Source organism: Natrix helvetica, assembly GCF_964273705.1.
Source record: "Natrix helvetica genome assembly, chromosome: 2".
Classification (NCBI taxonomy): domain Eukaryota; kingdom Metazoa; phylum Chordata; class Lepidosauria; order Squamata; family Natricidae; genus Natrix; species Natrix helvetica.
The window spans coordinates 74,327,318-74,347,619 of record NC_138552.1 but is presented as its reverse complement, the minus strand read 5'-3'; the positions used below and the strand labels follow the sequence as shown (position 1 = coordinate 74,347,619).

At 37.7% G+C, this 20,302-nt stretch overlaps 1 protein-coding gene across 5 annotated transcripts in view; it reads left to right on the top strand.

Moving 5' to 3' along the window:
* Positions 1-3,039: 3,039 nt before the first annotated feature.
* The window catches only part of LOC309386048 (zinc-regulated GTPase metalloprotein activator 1A-like), a 29,649-nt gene continuing 12,386 nt past the window's right edge, over positions 3,040-20,302 (top strand). For 2 of the 5 annotated variants that reach the window (XR_014174339.1, XM_081940987.1), the window contains exons 1-9: positions 3,040-3,153; positions 4,111-4,267; positions 6,220-6,306; positions 6,737-6,833; positions 7,623-7,714; positions 14,134-14,193; positions 15,164-15,201; positions 18,453-18,499; positions 19,661-19,747. Coding sequence is in view for 4 of the 5 variants with exons in the window: in XM_081940987.1 (XP_081797113.1) it covers positions 4,126-4,267; positions 6,220-6,306; positions 6,737-6,833; positions 7,623-7,714; positions 14,134-14,193; positions 15,164-15,201; positions 18,453-18,499; positions 19,661-19,747 (650 nt within the window). In the remaining variant the exon portion in view is untranslated. The other 3 variants (XM_081940989.1, XM_081940988.1, XM_081940990.1) reach the window with 3 other exon arrangements.

Here is a 20,302-nt window from a genome sequence, read left to right as displayed (position 1 = left end):
TTTGAGTAAAGCCAAATGACCAGTGAATAAAGATAAACATCCTTGCTTTGTCTGGATTATGATATAGAAGGAAATTATTAATCTGAAGTGCCATTTAGTGGGTTCACAAGTATAATCAGTAATCAGTCAAGATAATCTAATGCTTTCAAGATTATAACTGTCAACTAAAAAGGGGAATGTTTCTTTGGTGGGCAGAAGTGGATCAAGATCTATGAAGATGTCTGCATAAAGGGCAGAAAATCAACAAGGTTTCCAACTGCTGGGCATTGAACAATATATATCTGAGTCTATTAATATATCTATTATTTCCCATAATAAATCAAAATACATGAATATGTAGATGTGATTGCAGCATTCACTTGTTGCAAAACAACAATTACCCTTCATGTCACTTTACAGCACCTAACAGTGTACAGAATTGCACAGTGTCCTTGTTCTTGTGTCCGGAAACAGAGTGTTCTTCCCTCTGTGGCCCCAGAAAGGGTTCAAGTTGAATGTTTCTTTTTTCTGGCAGGCATTGGAGTTAGAAAAAGCAAGCTCCCTCCAACTTCTAGTTCTTTCTGTGTCATAAAACAGGGAGTACTCTGAACATAAATTTCCTCTAAACATGAATCTCATAATAGGAAAACACCTCTTACGCTTTACTGTGAAGCTTGGAGATTATCATTGTATACACCCCTATCTTTCCACCATATAGTGCTGTATGAAACGAGTGAGTATAGTACATCTGAATCTGGAAGAAATAGGCTGAAGGCAGATGGGATCTACAACGTGTTGTCTTGTGGGTTGCAAGTATCGAGGATTCTACCTCCAATCCATTCTCTCCCTCCCCTCCCAGGGCAAGCCACAACCGATAGCTGTTGGGAAAGCTTATTAACCAGACTTCTGCTTAGTGTTCTTCCCAATATTAATATCCTGTTTCCCCAAAAATAAGACCTCCCTGAATAATAAGCCCAATTGGGCTATTGAGCGCATGCGCTAAAATAAATCCTCACCCCAAAATAAGCCCTTCCAAAAATATTGCAACACAGCAGCAGCCATAAGGTGACCACACTTGCCACCTACTGTACCTCAAAAATAATAAGACCTCCTTGAAAATAAGGCCAAGCGCTTATTTTGGGGGTCAAAAGAAAACACAGTATATTATTTGAAAGTCCTGAAATCTGTTGATTCTGCCCTCGAGTGGAGCAGCTGCTCGGGCTTCATAAGCAATGGCAACTGCAGAAAAAAACCCCTCAAAACTATTCTGGCCTCCAGACAGGTTTTTTCCCCGTTCTCCAGAATCAGAGCAACTCATTTCAAAGTAATCCCACTACAAACTGAACTTCTCAAAAATAAATAACTTAAGGATCCTGCTATGCATTTTTCTTCTAGCTGGCTCAAATATAGAACATGTCAGCTCAATGAGTACTTATCCGTTTATGAAACCCAAGGCCTTTTAAGTGTTTCACATTTCTTCAGTAGGCTGGACAGTGACGAGACCTCAAACTCAGTCACTGATTTCCTTCCTTTTTTGTAATACATGCATGGCAGATGGTTGGCCTTTTTTGTTCCATAAAGAAATGAGGAACATACACACAAAAAAGTTCCATGTAGTAAAGATGCCAAGACATTTAAAAAAAAAGCTTTTGCTGTTAGAAAATAAAAGTTTGATCTTGTTGATAAGAGAATATTGAAACTGCAATCCTATAAATCTGTCATGTCAAATTTGAGCTTGATACATTTTGTGGCTTCTGCCCACACATTTTGAACAGTGAGAATATGTATGTCATTCTCATGATTTATTATTAATATTGCTTCTCATCTGGAACAGGAATTGAGCACAGCTCATACGAACCCCTGAAGTAAACTGGAAAAATGTAATTCTATATAATCTTTTGTTCTTGCCACACATCAGCAAATAAACCACTTTTTCCATCTGTGTGTCTTTGAGTGCTTTTACAATATGACAGAACCATGTGGAAAAGGGCAATTCACCTTAGTGTCCTTTTTGAAATTAATGTTAAAAGCAGTCCACACTTCTGTGATTGAATTATTTTCCCACTCTTTAGGAAGAAATCAATTTTTCTGTACTTTGAAACAAAAAATGTAAGGGCAACAATTTATTGATGGCATGTAGGTGCCTGGTAAATCTGGAGAAATATGACAGTTCTACTGCAAGCACCTAATACTGAACACATTTTGGAGAAAGGGGAATTATCAAATTAGGATAAAGACTGATATAAAAGTAAAAGTCACAATCAAGTGTAATAGAGGATTGATGAGAAATAGAGGATTAATTCATTGTAAAAAATTTAGAAAAGCCAATTCAAAGCAGTTTTAATGAAGCATATGACGTCAATAAAGCTTGATTTAAATAAATACAGTAGTGGGAGCTTTGTTTCAAAATGAAAGATCATTTCTGTCATCCCTACTTTGCAGACTTGGCTGTAAATCAGTTTCCCAAGGTGCAATCGTTAAATTGATTTCAACACAATCAAGCAATTTGGGATATCCTAATTTACTGGACCAGGTGCAATTTTTAGCCCCAGTATGGGCTGCTGTATTGTTGTAAAATAATCTCCATTGCTTACAATTCAATCACAATGTAAGTATAATCTTTATTGTCATTGTACTCAAATACAACGAAATTGATAATGTTTGGAATCTATTAAGCCTGGTGTTGCATAACTTTTCCCTGGCTTAATAGATGCGCAGTTAAGGTAAACGCGTTACTCTGATCCATTTATAATCCGCCCTATTACCTTTGTCTCAGAGTGCAGAGAAAAATATTTATTACTCCCTGGTTGAGTAGAGATACTAAAACAGGGGTGTCCAAACTTGAGAACTTTAAGACTTGTGGACTTCAACTCCCAGAATTCCCCAGCCAGCATTAGGTATCTCTTTAGGTATCACAGTGGAAGCTTTTGTGCAGCTCGGGCGGGGTGGTCGGTCTTAAAATTCAAGCTTCCCTCTACTCAGTCTACTCCGTTTTGTTGCCTTACCGACTCAAAACTGTTTATACGGTTAAATGCAGGAAGGGCGGAGAAATCCCGCCTAGGGAAACAGGTTGCCTCTATCAATGCACGAAGAAAAGGAGCGCATGCGTACCCAGGGTAGGAACTTGTCAGTCGAGAGGTGGAGTTACTACAGCGGGAGTCCAAAGCACCAGCGGTAAGCGGAAGTGGGGTTTGGGGGAGGGAGGTGTTGGAAAAGAAATGCGTTGGGTCGGAGGAATTTAGAAATGCATTGTTTGGCTTGGTGAATTAACCCCAACGTGAGCATTATCGAGGGTATATCTGGGCTTACAGAGCAGCTCGATGGGGTTGAATAGGTTTTCCCGGTTCGCGCGGTGCTTTAGTGTCATATTTCTTCAGTTTCGCGCGAAACAGTCCCATTCGGTCTGTCAGAAAGTCTCTAGCTCGGGGATGTCCCAGCCTTGGCTATTTTGAGACCTAGGGACTTCAACTCCCACAATTCCCCCGTAAGCATGGCTGGCTAGGGAATTGTGGGAGTTGAAGTCCACAGGTCTAAAAATGACCAAGTTGGATGTCCTTTCTGTAGCTCAAGGGAAAACTGCATGAAGGTGTGTCTCCTGTTTTCTACAGCTGTTGGCATTCTTTCTGAAAAGGCATAAAATGGTCTGACTGCATCATTGTCTTCCTGAACCTTTTTCCTTGAAAAAGAGACTTTGCTGAGGTCAAGCCCCCTTCCAAGCTATTCGTCATGAGCTGCATTTGATCTTCAGGCTTCCTTAAGTGATTATGGTTGCTTAAAAGTAGTGTTCAACCTGCATTCCTCAAACTCTATGATGAAAGAGGAAGAAGCCATAGGACGCTCCTGTTTGGAAGTTCATGGGGGGAGGGAGTTTATCCAATACTTAGCTACTTGTTCCAAAGGTGCTTTTTCAAGAGGCAACTGGATTTTCTGGTTTTTCTTTGAAGACGTTTTGCTTTTCATCCAAGAAGCTTCTTTAGCTCTTGAAGCACCTTTGGGACAACCATGACTTCGATGACTGTGAATCTCCATAGACATCCTCCTCTTCCATCCCTCTAGGCTCCTGTGTTTAATATTTTACTGAAATCTAGACCGGAGACTTTTTACATAGTATTTCTTAAATGCTATCTTTAGTTTGACAGGTGAGAGATGGAAAGTTCATTTATAGATGATGAAGAGGATTGCCCTGAATTGATTCCCATAAAGGAGCCAGCAATAAAGGATAATGTAGAGGACATCCAATCTAGCAACAACTTTAAGATTCCTGTTACTATCATCTCAGGATATTTAGGTAATGAATGGTAGATTCACTCTGATCTGTCACAGTTTTTTGTTTTTAATGAAGAATTACTTTATTTGAACTTTGTTGTCATAATAATAATTTTAAAAAAATGGATAGCAATTTTGGGAATGCATGTTACGGCCACGCGGAAATTTTTGCATCTCTGCAGGTGCCTTCTACTCCTTGGCAGAATATATAAAACAGGATTGACAGAATAATTTGGGAGTTAAAATGAACTTAGAAATATTCCTTTCTGTGAGCTTATTTCTTCATAAGATGTGATGATATTGCAAGCATACCCCAACTATCAAGACTTTATGTCTGCCCCTGGACACAAAAGAATAAGCAGAAGCCTTATGCGGACGCTCAAGTCCTGTGAAAGGAAGCTAACTTCAATTTTGTCAAATCCACTGATCTTTCTTATTTGTATAGTGGGCTCCACCTATTTATTTCAAACATTAGGGTAAAAAGACCTGCAAGACTTCTCCCATGTTCTAGAACATTATAATATGGTACGGTGTTTCTTAACCTTGACATCCTGAAAATGCATAGACTTCAACTCCCAGAATTCTCCAGCCAGCATGCTGGGGAAATCTGGAAGCTGAAATCCATATATCTTCAAGTTGCTAAGGTTTGGGAAACACTGATATAACACTGATATAGCATATTCCTTGAGAACCTATCGGGCTGGCTAGTGGATAGTGTTGTTTGGCTGCTTATTTTTGTTAGAGTAGCATTTTGAAGACCTAAGACATTGAGATAGCCACTATAGCAGCCCTCTTTTGCCTTTCCTTTACTATGGTTATAATGATTACAGTAGTTCCTGGCATGGGCCTGTTGATCTGATTGTTTTGGCCAAGTTTAGATTCAGAATCTTTTAAGTTTCAGAATCTCTTAAGTTTCATTTATATTATATAACTGTGTCACATGATATACTAATTCAAGACAAACTTATTTTATAGTTTAATGCAAATGTTTTCAAGGTGAGGTGTGCAATGTTCCAGAAAATTACAGCAAATTTGAAGCAGTTTGCATGTTTTGGCGAGCATGCACATGCAAAGCAAAGAATGCTAATAAGATTTACTCTTACTTTGCCTGGGCAAGTCAGTAACAAATTAGTTTTTTTACAGTTTTGGCAGTAAACTGTAAATATAAATGGAGAAAATGAGAAATGAGTAGCTGTCTCAAAAATAGAAATAGAATTCCAAGGAATTCCTGATTCCTCAGAATTATGTAAAATTAACTAAAAAGAAAAAATAATTAACTATTGTTTTAAAATATATGTTTAATGACTTCCAAAGAAAAGGTTTTTAATTTGTATCATAGTTAGGTAATTGTGGTACTGCAGATTTTGACAATCCCAGCATAGTGGTTTGTATAAACTCACTATTAGTATTCCTAGCTGGGTGTTAGAAGGCAGTTTCTCAACAGGGCTATTTCTGTGCTCAAATTCTTTTTCTTTGTCTACTTCCAAGTAATAGTTGAAGGAACATGGAGTCTACTGATAATGGTTCCATCTCAGACCATAAGCATCTAAGGAAAATTTATAAATCCAAAATTGCATTTTGATACTGTCTTAAATAGAAGTTTTAAAGTGTATAAAGCATGAAAAATTCATTTTAATGTTTCTGAAGGTCTCTGTGTTTTATTTTAATCTTCTGTTATAGTTGGCTGATCAAGTAGATTAAAAGGAAGGAAATCTTGCAAAATGTTTAAACTGTTACAAATATAACTGCATTTAACTTATAGTGTCCATAAACATTTCCGTTATTGTTATTGTCTCAGAATAGACTTACAAACAGGACCTGCTTTTTCAAATATAGGCAATTGCTGGCTTAAAAACTTAGAAGGGTTGGATTTTTTTTTAAATTATTGGCATGGTATCTCAAATTATCTCCTTAGTATAACGAATGCGGCCTCATTGTTCTTTTTTAGTCTAGTGAAATTTCTGCTTTCTTTAGGTGCTGGAAAAACTACTCTTCTTAATTACATTTTGACTGAACAACATAACAAGAGAATAGCAGTTATTTTAAATGAATTTGGTGAAGGTATGTAAGAATGTATGTGAATGGAAAACAAAGTTTCATGTTGAAACCTAAGTGTGTACTTTCATAAATGTATAATGTTTTCTTCCATTTATATTCACACATTTTAAGAGTTGCAATGCAAACTTTGCTTTACAAGTAATATAATGCACTCTTGCTGTAATCTAAAGACTGTGCTTTAAAGTTTGTCCTTTTGAATAAGGACATTAGGATACATGAAGTATAATAACTGAGAAAGTTAGTTCTATTTACTAAATTACACAAAGATTGATGTTGCAGGAAAATTAGGGTGTGGCTTAATTCTCTGGCTCCTTGGGCATCACTTTCTCACAAACCTTCCAACATCCAAAAGTTGAAATGTGTTATTTTTTCACTGTTTTATTTTCTTTCAATAAAAGTGCTATTTTTATTATAGCTTTCCTTGTTTTCTCAGGTAGTGCGTTGGAGAAATCCTTGGCTATAAGTCAAGGTGGAGAACTTTATGAAGAATGGCTGGAGCTCAGAAACGGCTGCCTTTGCTGCTCAGTAAAGTAAGGATTTTTTTATTTGGTAAAATTGCCAATTCTAATATTGAGGATTTAAAGCTACAGTTTACATTTCTCATGATGAAGGCCAATTATGCTAGGGAAGATCTAGTATTGTACTACAGGTAGTCCTTGACTTACAACCACAATTGGGACCCAGAATTTCCATTGCTAAGCAAGGAAAGTTGTTAAGTGAGTTGTATTCAATTTTATAACCTTTTTGCCACGGTGGTTAGGCAAATGACTGCAGTTGTTAAGTGATTTGCTAGCAAATCTAGCTTCTCTCATTGACTTTAATTGTCAAAAGCCAAATAGGAAGATCACAAATGGTGATCACATGACCTTGGACTGTTGTAACTACCTGATCTATGTGTTTTAGCAAATTTAGCAAATCATAATAAAATTAAGTTCTTAAAATTAAAATTAAGGTTAAAGAGTCATTTGTATTGCAAATTGGATCTATTTTAAGAGAATGGGTATTGAGAAGTAACTTCCTTTTTGACACTTTCTTTTAAAGTAATAATTTAGAGAAGATATAAGAGAACAGACAGAATGCAGAGAATTTGAAAGTAAACTTTTAAAATTAACGGGCCTATAAATTCATTGTAATTAATTATTTACAAATTAATTTTAAGGAGATTTGCAAATAGTTTGTAAACTTATTTAATAAATAAGCTTACAATCTATATTTCTGGATACATACATGATTGGGAGATAATAGTTTACACAACATGTAGAATTTGATATGAATGTAACATTAAAAAAATAATGCTGTTTGTTTAATTTTCTCATTAGAGACAATGGTTTGAAAGCAATTGAAAATTTGATGCAGAAGAAAGGGAAGTTTGATTACATTTTGCTAGAGACAACCGGATTGGCAGATCCAGGTATACAGGGAAATGGGAATGAATGTGAAACTCTTTTTTCTGGAAAATCTATTACATATGATAAAAGATATATTGTAGGAAGTTTCAGTGCACTTCTGCTTTATACTGTTATTAATCTAGCTAGAATATAGTTCATAATTAGAATAATCACAGAACAAAGATGGGCAGAGTCAATTAATCTTCATTGTTTCCATCAAGGTAATCCCCAGAAGTGCTATATTTACTTATTAGATTTTTAATCTGCCTTTATTACTTGATAAGTAACTCAAACATATATAATACTCCTACCTCCTCCTCCTATTCCTCACAACAACAACCCCGTGAGGTGGGTTGGGCTGCGTGAGAGTGATTGGCCCAAAGCCACCCAGCCGGCTTTCAGGGCTAAGGCAGAACTAGAACTCACTATCTCCTGGTTTGTAGCCAGCACCTTCACCACTACACCAAACTGGCTCTCTTCTATACCAAAACCTCTACCTTCACCTACATAATATTATTGATAAGCAGCGCTATTTGTGTAGCTAATCTTGAAAGTGCTGATAGTATATGGTAAATGGTACATGACTGGTGGGTTTCAAAATTTTTTAGAACCTATTCTGTAGGTGTGGCCTGTTTTGTGGGCTTGGTGGTCATGTGACTCGGTGGGAGTGGCTTGGTGGTCATGTGACCAGGTGGGAGTAGCTTGACAGTCATGTGACTGAGTAGGAGTGGCTTGGCAGTTATGTGACCAGGTGGGAGTAGCTTGACAGTTATATGACTGGGTGGGTGTGGCCAAGTCGATGTCACTGAATTCTTTGCCCCAAAGAATGACCTACAAAAAGAAGATATAAAAAAAGGAAACTTATTATTTTGTGCACTTACTACTTAAATAACAGTAAAATAAGTACACAAAACAATAAAACAGCTACTTACAGAGGAAATATGGCTTTCCTTGCTGGTCTTCAACATTACTGACCACCTTACACAAACACTTCCAGCCCCTCTGCCTCTTCCCTCTTCCTGGATTCACTCAGATGCTTTTTAAAACTCACAGTCTGTGCACATGCACACACTCTTCTAGCAGCCCCTCTGCCTCTTCCCTCTTCCCCAACATCCTTCCCCCCCACCCCACCCCAGCCACTCACAAGTTCTTTCTTCTTCTGGTTCTTCTTCTGAGAACTTTTCGGCAGCATGGTAAGGATGGGCGGGGCGAGTGAAAGAACGAACAAGGGGAGGAGCGTTCCGGTACGGGGCCTCTTGACCAACGGGTACAGGAAGAGACACTAAATTTCACCATTTGAAACCCACCCCTGGTACATGAATTACTCCTGACTAGAGTTCACTTTCCCTGTTTCATCTAGGGCAGCGATGGCGAACCTTTTTTGGCTCATGTGCCATAAGTGGGGGGAGCGTAGGGGGGTCGTGTGTGGGTGTGCTGCACCCATAATGCAATGCGCGACTGCCCAGTGCGCATGCACGCACTACATGCGCGACCCCCCATTTTTACATGGTTTTTTCTCCCTCCCCAGGCTCCAGAGGCTTTATAGGAGCTTGGGGAGGGTGAAAACAGTCTCCCCCGCCCCCCCGGACACCCGCCGGAGGCTTCAGGGAAGCTGATGAGAGTTGGAGAGCAATACCATCAGAAGGGCTGCAAGGGGCGTCCCCTTAATCTTCATCAGTTAGTTCTGTTGGAAAGTCAGTAGCAAAGTTGTGCATGAAATAGGGTTGAACAATTCTGTTTACTTACCTTTACTTCCTGAGAATTTCAGAATTGAACTTCAGGATTGTTAGGGACATTGACCAACTCAGGCATCAGGTTAACACTGAACCTTACCAGAACTCGGTTTTATTTAAAAGGTAAGTAATTTTCCCAATTGAAATCCATACATGATCACCTATAAAACAGAGGAGGCCATAGTTCAAGAAATGGTGGATTTTTCAAAATTGAGGCATTTTACATGGCCTCAAATGTATTAGCGTGATGTTGGTCATTTTAGGATTTATTTTGCTACTTGCAATCATAATTCTTTTCAGCAAATCTTTCAGTACCTTTCAGCAAATCTTTTAGCATATAGATAGCCAGCTATTGTCCAATAGCGTTCCCATTGTCTCTGTCCTGGCAGGCTGGAAACTTGCTAAGTACTTGCCATCCTTTCATCTGGTTTCATTTTTCCATGCAGCTTTAAAACCTCACCATTTTCAAATCTCTGCCTTGTCTAAATTATCCAACTTATTCTCCTATTCATTCTCTAAAATGTTCATGTTGTGTTTAAGGCACCCAAACATAATTACTTTTAACGCACATAGATACTTTGGTAAACAGCAGGTACCTGTTGTTATAAGAATTTGATTAAACTAAATAGCCACACAAATCACTTTGTGATTCATCATTGTATTCTCCAAATAATTAAATTACTTCCACATATAACCAGATAATAGCATAGGTCATGAATATAAAAAGTGGTTGCATTGAATAGCATTTTCTGATCCTCTGGTCCTGTTGTTGTCTACATTAATATTTCTCAACCTCAGCCATTTTTAGTTATGTGGACTTCAACACCCTTTTTTATGCCAGAAAATAGGGCATAGAATAATGGATTTAAATTACAGGAAGGATGATTGCAGTTGAAGGTACTGTAAAAGGAAATCCTAACAATAAGAGCAGTTCAAGAGTAGAAATCATTGGTAAAGTCAAAGTCTTTATTGTCATTGTACATCATGTATACAACGAAATTGGTTTAGCTTCTACTGGTGCAGTCCATACAAAAATACAAGGCAACATGAATAATATAAAGAATAATCCTTATACAAGTAGTTAGGAAAAAAAAACTAGTCATACGTTTCCATATGTACGCCATATTTGGTGCAACATGTATATTACTCTGGTGTATGATCTTATACCCTGGTATATACATATTACACACTACACTGGCACCAGTGAAATTTGTCATATTAATCTGTTTGTGGTACTATATTGTGTTTAGGAGTCTGACAGCCCATGGGTAAAAGCTGTTTTTAAACCTGTTTGTCCGGCTAGCTATAGTTCTGTGTCTTCTGCCCGATGGTAAAAGTGAAAAGACATTCTGGCCAGGGTGTCAATCATCCCTAAGTATCTTCCTTACTCTGCTGAAACAGCGAGACCTGGCGATGCCATCCAGTGATGTTAGGGAGCAACCAATGGTTTCTTGTGCTGAATTAATCACTTGCTGTAGTGCCTTCCTGTCCACGGCTGTTAAAGCAGCGTACCATACTGTTATACAGTATGTGAGGACACTTTCTATCGTGGACCGATAGAAAGAAGTCACCAGCCGTTGTTCCACCTGATTTTTCCGCAGGACTCTAAGGAAATGAAGTCTCTGTTGAGCCTTATTAACCCCCAGGGACTTGCTGTTTTTCCAGGTGAGGTCTTGACTAATGAGCACTTCCAAGAATTTAAAAGAGGAAATCCTCTCCACATGGCTCCCCTTGATATACAGAGGGGAAGGCTCCTCTGTGTGCTTCCGGAAATCCAGCACCACCTCCCTTGTCTTGCTAGTGTTTAGATGTAAGCAAGGAATGGTAGTGGATCTCCATCACTGGATGTTTTCATGCATAGGCTAGAACAGAATTCCCTAACCTTTTTGGTTTTGCGGACCAGCAGGGGGAGAGGGGATGGTTCTGTGCAAGCGGCGGGTAAGCGCACGTGTGTTCATAACTCCATTTGCACAAGCGGCAGGCACGTCTCATGCGCCTGCCCACTGCTTGTGCAAGTGGGGATGCACACACATGCTTGGCCACTGCTTCAGGCAGTCTGGTTGTGAACAGCTCATGGCCAGATAGTGGACCGTGGCTCAGGGGTTGGGAACCCCTGGGTTAGAGGGCCATCTGCCTGACATGCTTTAAATTGGAATCTTGCAAGGAACAGGGTTATCTTGATAAACTAAACACCCTACCCTTCCAACTCTGTAATAAAATTTTTCTTTGCCATGAGTTTTCACTAAAAAATAATGAATGAAAGCTAACCGAAGAACCCCAGGGCCTTTTAAAATTAAAACTTAATTGTAGCTTAAAGTAAAAAAATATTTTGGCATTCCAATTGTTTCATACTAAGGAGATTGAAATTCTCCGGTTTAGAGCTAAATTGCTGTAATGATAAAATAAATGATAAGATACCCAGTTTGTTAAAGTGGTTGAGACACCAGGCTAGAAACCGGGAGACAATGAGTTCCAGTCCTGCCTTAGGCACACAGCTAATTGGTTAACCTCGGCCAGTCCCTCTCTCCCAGCCCTAGGAAGAAGACAACAGCATACCGCTACCAAAAATTGCAGTTGCCAGGAGTCGACATCAGTGATGGGTTGCAAATATTTCTACTACCGGTTTGGGTGCTCCCACGTGGGTGGGTGGGGCCTCCAGGTGGGTAGGTGGGGACTCACATCGCTGCTACTCCCGGTTCAATCGAACCGGGAGCAATCCACCACTGGTTGACATGTCTCAAAAGCACACACACACATACACCCCCCCCCCATTTATTTAGCTTTTGTTGTAAACAAATCTTATTTTAGTTTAGTTGGATACTATTAGGCATTCGAAGAAGAAAAATAATAGATACCTGGAAACTATTAGATGTTAAGGCCTTTGCTATGTCTTGCCTGAGTGATTACTATAAACAGTTGACAGGTGCTTCAGTTTTGACACCACTGATGCTTGGGAGGCTACATCTTATCAATTCAGTTGGACAGTCAGATATTGAAACAGCTTCAGATACCATTGTTTTATGCATGTCTGATTCATTTTTTAAGACAGCCCTGACATCTGCTAGATTTGTGAGCTTTTGACAATACTTTAATTGTTGTCAAATTCTCACGGCCTTCGTCTTGTGGCATTTGGATGTATTGAATCAGCTCACGTCAAAACAAATTGATTTCTTATTTTTCCAAAACTATCATTTTTCAACAACCTCAGTTTTCATTGCCCTGTAAACGGGCAGACTGTTTTTGTTGCTTTTTAATAGCAATGTTTTCGTAGATGTGTTCAAAGACAAAATGAATATTGCTCAATTTCATTTCATAGTTTTTCTGCATTGTTCTTTACAGATAAAATCTATGTAAATAGCTATTAGTCACCAAAGATTCTAGCATGCTTGGAGCATTATAATTATGTTTTTGTTACTGATGTTGCTATAGAGTAAGCCCAAAAATTGCTTTGTTTCATACTGTTTGAAGTATATCTGTGCAGAAATGTTAATTCTAAAATAAGGAAAAAGCCAATTGTATGAATTCTATTGTAGGGAATAGAATTTATATCTGGTATTCTATTGTTTAATCCTTACTCTTTAAAATTCTACTAAACTAGAATGGAGTTAAGTAATTCATTGGGAGTACATCCCGTTACGATTTCTGTTGATATAAGAAAATGTCTGTAATTTAAACTGAGCATGAATTTTAAATATACAGAAAAGGAGAAGAAGAAAAAACAATTTTTGAAAACGTTATAGTATATAATTAATGTTTATTAATATGTATCTTGAAAATGGAACACCGTAGGTTGATCAAGAAGTTTTCTGTAAATGATATTTTCAGTTCAGTGATACAATAGTCCTCGACTTACAACCACAATTGAGCTCAAAATTTATATTGCTAAGCAAGACAGTTGTTAAATGAATTTTGCCCCATTTTACAACCTTTCTTTCCACAATAGAGAAGTGAATCACTGCAGTTATTAAGGTCATAAAACTATAGTTTAGTGAATCTGGATTTTCATTGACTTGTCTGTCAAAAGGTGATCACATGACACAGGGGACATGGCAACCGTCAAACGCACACCAGTTGCCAAATGTTGGAATTTTGATCATGTGACCACAGGGATGCTACAATAGTTGTAAATGTGAAAAAAGGTCATAAGTCACTTTTTAAAGTGCCGTGGTAACTTCAAACGGACATTAAATGAATGGTTGTAAATTGGCCTAATCCCAGCTTTCCCACCTCAGTTTTATTTTTATTTTTAAATTTTTCTGATTGGTTTTATGGTCGAAGTTTTTAATTTTTATAAATTCATACAGGGGCTATTTAATCTAATTTTAGCTATGTATACTATTGTTTGTATGGTTTTTTAAATTTATACCTGTACACCGCCCCGAGTCCCTTCGGGGAGAGGGGGCAGTCTAGAAATCTAATTAAATAAATAAATAAATAAATAAATAAATAAATAAATAAATAAATAAATAAATAAATAAATCTATCCAAATCTCCCTAAGCTACTGTTGAAGGTTTTTTTATACATAAAGTAAAATGTACTCTTATAAAAAAATGTGATCAAAACAAATACTTTATAATTTTTTTATTTTATAAGAAATTATAATTTGTAAGCATTTATCATTTTTTTCTTGCTCTTTGATTTCCTCCCCGTGTTTGGAATATAAGAAATGGAAACATCTGTTCAATATTCTACATGTTTTATTTGCTAGGTTCTGTGGCCTCCATGTTTTGGGTTGATGCTGAATTGGGAAGTGATATTTATCTTGATGGTAAGAAAATTAATATTTGAATATCGTGTGTGTGTGTACATAAAGAGAGATCCTGATATTAAGTGAAACGCAATTGTGTTCAAAACAATTTTGCTCAATGGGGTTCTTTAACCTCTTTAGATATATTTGGATTGTTGAGAAAATGTTGTGCATATTATCACAAAATGGCTGTGAGGCATGGGATATTATAGTGTCACCAAATGTCAGAAGATATTAAATTGATGAATCTTAAATTTTAGATTTTGTACCTTTCCACCTACTATTTTCTTTGCTAAGAAAATACTTATTTCACATCTCAGAAGACAAAGCAATTCACCTCTTATTAAATTTTTATAACTTAATTTTATAAGCAAGAAAATGTTTCCAGATTGCTTTCTTTCACACAAAGAAAATGTACACGAACCACATGGCCAGTATTGGTTGGAGTCAGATTTTCTCTCTTCCTTTGTCTCAGGATTATCTCCTCTAAACAAGGATTGGCTCTTTTCCTATGGAACAGCCCAATTCAGTACATTCAGACATGCACCTAAACATTTCGTTCATTATAGAAACATATTCAGTCCTTCCCTTCCCACTCCTCCTTACTTGCAGTAGCTTCTTAGTTTTTTATTTTTGGTTCTTTGATTGAAAGGGAAGAAAATTGATTGATTGGAAAGTCCCAGCTTATTGCCATCTCCTCTTGTTTCTTTCTGGAAAATGTTCTGGATTTCTTTGGAGCCATGAGACGTATACCGTAGGAAGAGGAAAAGGCAAGACTTGTCTGCTTTCCAAAAGTTCGAATTCAAATCATTTTTACTATTCCTGAAAGTGCCTACAATACTTTTTTTAAAATTAACCTCAGCATCTAAGGAAATGAAGGGTTATTGCATCTTAGGTTATTTATTTTCTTAATTCCATGTAAACAGGTAAGACGGCTGCGAATTCTATTGGTATTCTTCAAATCAAGACTCTTCCTTTCTTTCTTCTTTAGGTATAATATCTGTTGTTGATGCAAAGCATGGACTACAGGTAACATAAGATGGTTATTGTCAATTACACAGCAAAGAAAACAAACTGATGATTTTTGTATGCCTAATAAACTAGGATGCTTGACTATGTGTGCCTCTTAGAGATAGTCCTTTACTTATCACTGTAATTGAGCCAGGAATTATGGTTGTAAGTTGTAGGTAAATGGGTCACCGTGTGATCCCATCCTTATTTTATGACATTTTTTGCAGCAATTGCTGCAGTCATTAAGTGAATTTGTTTTCCCCAATGGGTGCTTTTTATTGGACATTGGAAGTAAATGGCTGGAACTGACCAAAAACAATGGCAAAAATCACAGTCACACGATCCCTGGTCAATGCAAATGGATATAAAAGTGAGCAGCTTGCGAGGTGGTGGTGTTGCAGCCAGAATTTTGAAAATAAGCCATAAGTGGTTCTAGGGAGATCTGAATGATCACTAACTCAGGACTAGAAATTTGTGCAAATCTGAGCAGTTAACTTCTGTACATACATTTATTTATATCATGATTTGCCATACCACAATGGGTTTTAAGGTTCATGCAACATGAATAAATTGTCTGGTTTTTTTACGTGACAATAAATATACTTAGATTAATTGTTTTATATACTGTATAGGGAAGTATTTTTTATAATTGACATTTAAAAAAAACTCGCCAAAAGTTTTTGAACTAATAAATGTATAATGTTTGATATCTTTGGAATGCAATCCGCCATGCGTTATTCAATCAGCAGACATGTAAAGAGCCTGACACATTGCTAGTTAGATGGCGGCCTTTACATTTTCTCAGTCATGCGCCAGATAAATAACTTTTGCTTTGTGTAGGGAATTTGCGATCTTGTCCAATTCCTGTGGTTTCAAAGCCTGACCTTTGCCTTGGCATATGATTAAAAAATGTCCGGAGGCCGTACAAGTGATGACACTGGGATAATAGGTAGCAATTTAGAAGTGTCATGCTTCGAGGATCCAACCTAGTCCATGTGAAGCTGAGAAATTGTACCCTGTGGCTAGCAAGCCAAATTGAAACTGAAATGGTAATTGATATCATGGACTATCACCCTAATGGGATTGACACCTAGGAATCTGAAATATTCATGTTTTAATCTAAAGGCGAATGATTGGACAGCTTGCAATGACAGGTCACAACACTGAGGACTTAAACCAGGGGTGCTGTTCTTTTTAAATGTACAAAGCTTGGCAGCGTTTCATGGAAAAGAATCAGTGAAAAGAAATAAAAGGTCAAAAGAGAGTTCTTGTGCTATTGTACATCCTTGTCAAAATATTTAATCAGAAAATACTTTTGAAACTTTTTTTTTTCAAATTTGTAATATGGTTTAAAATATTTGCAGCTGCATTTAAATCGCTTCTCAACCTTTTGGCCAAGATCAAATCTATGAAAAGAACCTTTCCATTGCATGTTCTTCTTTTCCATGAAATACTATGTTACACTGTAAGCATCTATATCAGGAGTGAAATGCTACCGGTTCGGGCCAGTTCGGGCGAACTGGTAGTAAAAAATGCTGCCGGTTCGCCTGAACCTGTAGTTAAAAATACCAGAAATCACGCGGCATAGCTAATTGTCGGACAGCTGATCGTCGGAACTTTTACAAAACTTTTTAAATCATTTTTTTACTACCGATTCGGCGGAACCAGTAGTTCCAACAATCAGCTCTGCGGTAATCAGCTGTGCCATGTGATTTATATTTGCTAGAAAGCAGGAAATCCTGCTTTCTAGCAAATCTATAATGCGTGGCAGAGCTGTCCCCACCCCCTGCTGTTCTACTTACCTTTGCAGACTCAGAAAAGGCTCCTTAATCCAGGGCACATGCACACGAAGCGAACCGGTAGATTTCCGAGCATTTCACCCCTGATCTATATTGCCAGGGTAGTATAGGGTTAAGGGCAGAAGAAGGTTCAAGACCAGGCTTAGCCATGGAGTGACTTGGAGCCACCAACTCTTCAGCACAACCTACCTCAAAGATTTCTTTGTAGATGAAGTGAAGGGAGATCCCTGCACAAGTCATTCAGAGCTCTTGAAGAAAAAGAATATCAATTTAACAAACTAATATTCAAATTAAGTGTTGAAATACCATAGCAGTGATTAACATGAATACAGGTAGTCCTCAACAACTGTTTATTTAGTGGCCATTCAAAGTTACAACAGCACTGAAAAAAGTGACTTACTACCAGTTTTCCCACTTATGACTGTTGAAACATCCCCGTGGTCACATGATCAGAATTTGAGCAGTTTAACTCAACATTAAATTAAAATGGCATTGTAAAAGCGACTTATGATGGTTTTTCACACTTACAACCATTGTAGCATCCCCATTGTTACATGATCAAAATTTGGGCACTTAGCAATTGGCATGTATTTATGACAGCTGCACTGTCCCGGGGTCATGTGATCATCATTGCCAACCGGCATCCAGTGGGAAAAGCCAGATTTACTTAACAGTTGCATGGTTCATTTAACTGCAATTATGGCAAACAAGGTCCTAAAATGGGACACCATTCACTTAACAACTGCCTTGCTTAGCAATGGACATTTTGGATTCAATTGTGGTTGTAGATTGAGGATTACCTGTAATTGTGAAGTGCTGGTGGGGGTGCATTAATCCAGGACCATTGACAGCGAAGTGAATGGATGATGACAGTCTAACACACGGGTGTCAAACTCACGGCGTCACATGGCGTATTGTGACGTTTTTCCCCTTTGCGGAGTTGGGGTGGGCATGACCTGGGCGGAATGCAGCCGGTCTATGGGCCGCCAGTTTCACACCCCTGATCTAACAGAATGTATCTCAAGCAGATAAAGCAATGAAATATAGGTACCTTTATTAGGTTTTCTGTGAACATTCAGAACTTTAACTTTCAGAAAGCAACTTCAATTTTTTCTGTAAAATTTTAAAAAAAGTTATTAAAAGACAGATTAAAATTTCTACTAATGTTATAATTATAGAGAGAATGAGTAACATCAGTCTCAGTTCATTTGAACTGAGTATAATATCTCTCAAGGCCACTGACAAATAGAAGCAGCTCGGAGGCAGCTATTTTAAGTACGTTATATATCTGGTTGGGAGTTTTTCTCTTTAATCTTTTCTTCACCTGATGCTCGAGACTGAAACATGAAAAACAATTAATGATATTCCAGATATTTTCTGCATAATGTGTACTCTGTAAATATCAATGATTCAGTTTACAACACAAAATATTCCTCTTTATAATGGCGGTTTTGAATTCTTCTTTTCCAGCACCTGAAAGAAGAAAAACCAACGGGCCTTATTAATGAAGCTGCTAGGTATTGGTGTATTGCAGTTTTTTTCTCTAAATCTTACAGTTTGTTTAATGGGAAGTGTATAAACAATTTTTAGATTTCTGCTCGGTGTATTCCATCAGAATAAGTAAGTGTGTGCTACTTTTAAATGACTTCTTAGTTCAGCATTTTACCTTTTCTTGTACAACGGGTTCTCTTTATTGTAATGAAAATGACAAAGAATCTTAAAGTCTGAATATTTTTTTTAATTAAAAAGGTACATTTAATGTAGTCCCCTTGAAAGATAAATAAAAGTGATACTTGTTATGTTCTTGGTTTGAGCTCCGAGCATGGCAATTTACAATACAATAGTAGAGTTGGAAGGGACCTTGGAGGTCTTCTAGTCCAACCCCCTGCCTAGGCAGGAAACCCTATACCACTTCAGACAAATAGCTATCCAACATCTTCTTAAAGACTTCCAGTGTTGGGGCATTCACAACTTCTGGAGGCAAGCTGTTCCACTGATTAATTGTTCTCACTGTCAGGAAATTTCTCCTCAGTTCTAAGTTGCTTCTCTCCTTGATTAGTTTCCACCCATTGCTTCTTGTTCTACCCTCGGGTGCTTTGGAGAATAGTTTGACTCCCTCTTCTTTGTGGCAACCTCTGAGATATTGGAACAATGCTATCATGTCTCCCCTAGTCCTTCTTTCTCTTAAGCTAAACATACCCAGTTCCTGCAACCGTTCTTCATATGTTTTAGTCTCCAGTCCCCTAATCATCTTTGTTGCTCTTCTCTGCACTCTTTCTAGAGTCTCCACATCTTTTTTACATCGTGGCGACCAGAACTGAATGCAGTATTCCAAGTGTGGCCTTACCAAGGCATTATAAAGTGGTATTAACACTTCACGTGATCTTGATTCTATCTCTCTGTTGATGTAGCCTAGAACTGTGTTGGCTTTTTTGGCAGCTGCTGCACACTGCTGGCTCATATTTAAATGGTTGTCCCCTAGGACTCCAAGATCCCTTTCACAGTTACTACTACTGAGCAAGGTATCACCTATACTGTACCTGTGCATTCCATTTGGTTGCCAAGATGTCAAGGAGACATCTTCAATGCACATTTCAGGTGATACTTAAGTTAGTAAGCACCCAAATGCTTTGTGTTTACGTATTTTACTTATTTTTCACTCATTCATTTTTCCCTAGGCAAGTGGCCCTAGCAGATCTTATCATTATCAATAAGGTAGACTTGGTTTCACAAGATGAACTGATGAAATTAAGAACAGCTATCTGGTAAGCATACATTTATTTCCAATATCTATTTAAAATATTTTTATACTGTCCTTTTACTTTAAAAATATCCTTAGTTTAGAAATCAAAACAAGTACAATTAAAAGAAGTTCAGAGGTTTATATTGCATTTCAACTATCTAATCATTTAGGTCAGTTGTTTCCTAGCCTGGTCCACTTCAAGACACGTGGACTTCAACTGACATGCTGACTGGAGAATTCTGGGAGTTGAAGTCCTCATATCTTAAAGTGGACAAGGTTGGGAAACACTGATTTTGGTGAATCATGCCAAAGCAGTAGAAAAATAGGCAACTTTTCACCTGGGAGAAGGGTTTTGTTTTGTTTTGTTTTTGCCTTCAGGCATTAATGAGTTCAGCAAGATAAAGTGGCTCCTGGAGAATTTGTTGAAATATTTATTGTTGTTTTCCTATGACTGTGGCCACTGGAACAGTAGATTACATGGGATTAAACGAGTACATTTGATTTATTGTCAGGTATTTAAATTAATACCTTCTCTTTGGATTTACAGCTTTTTACTTGCTGTAGGCTTGACGTTTTG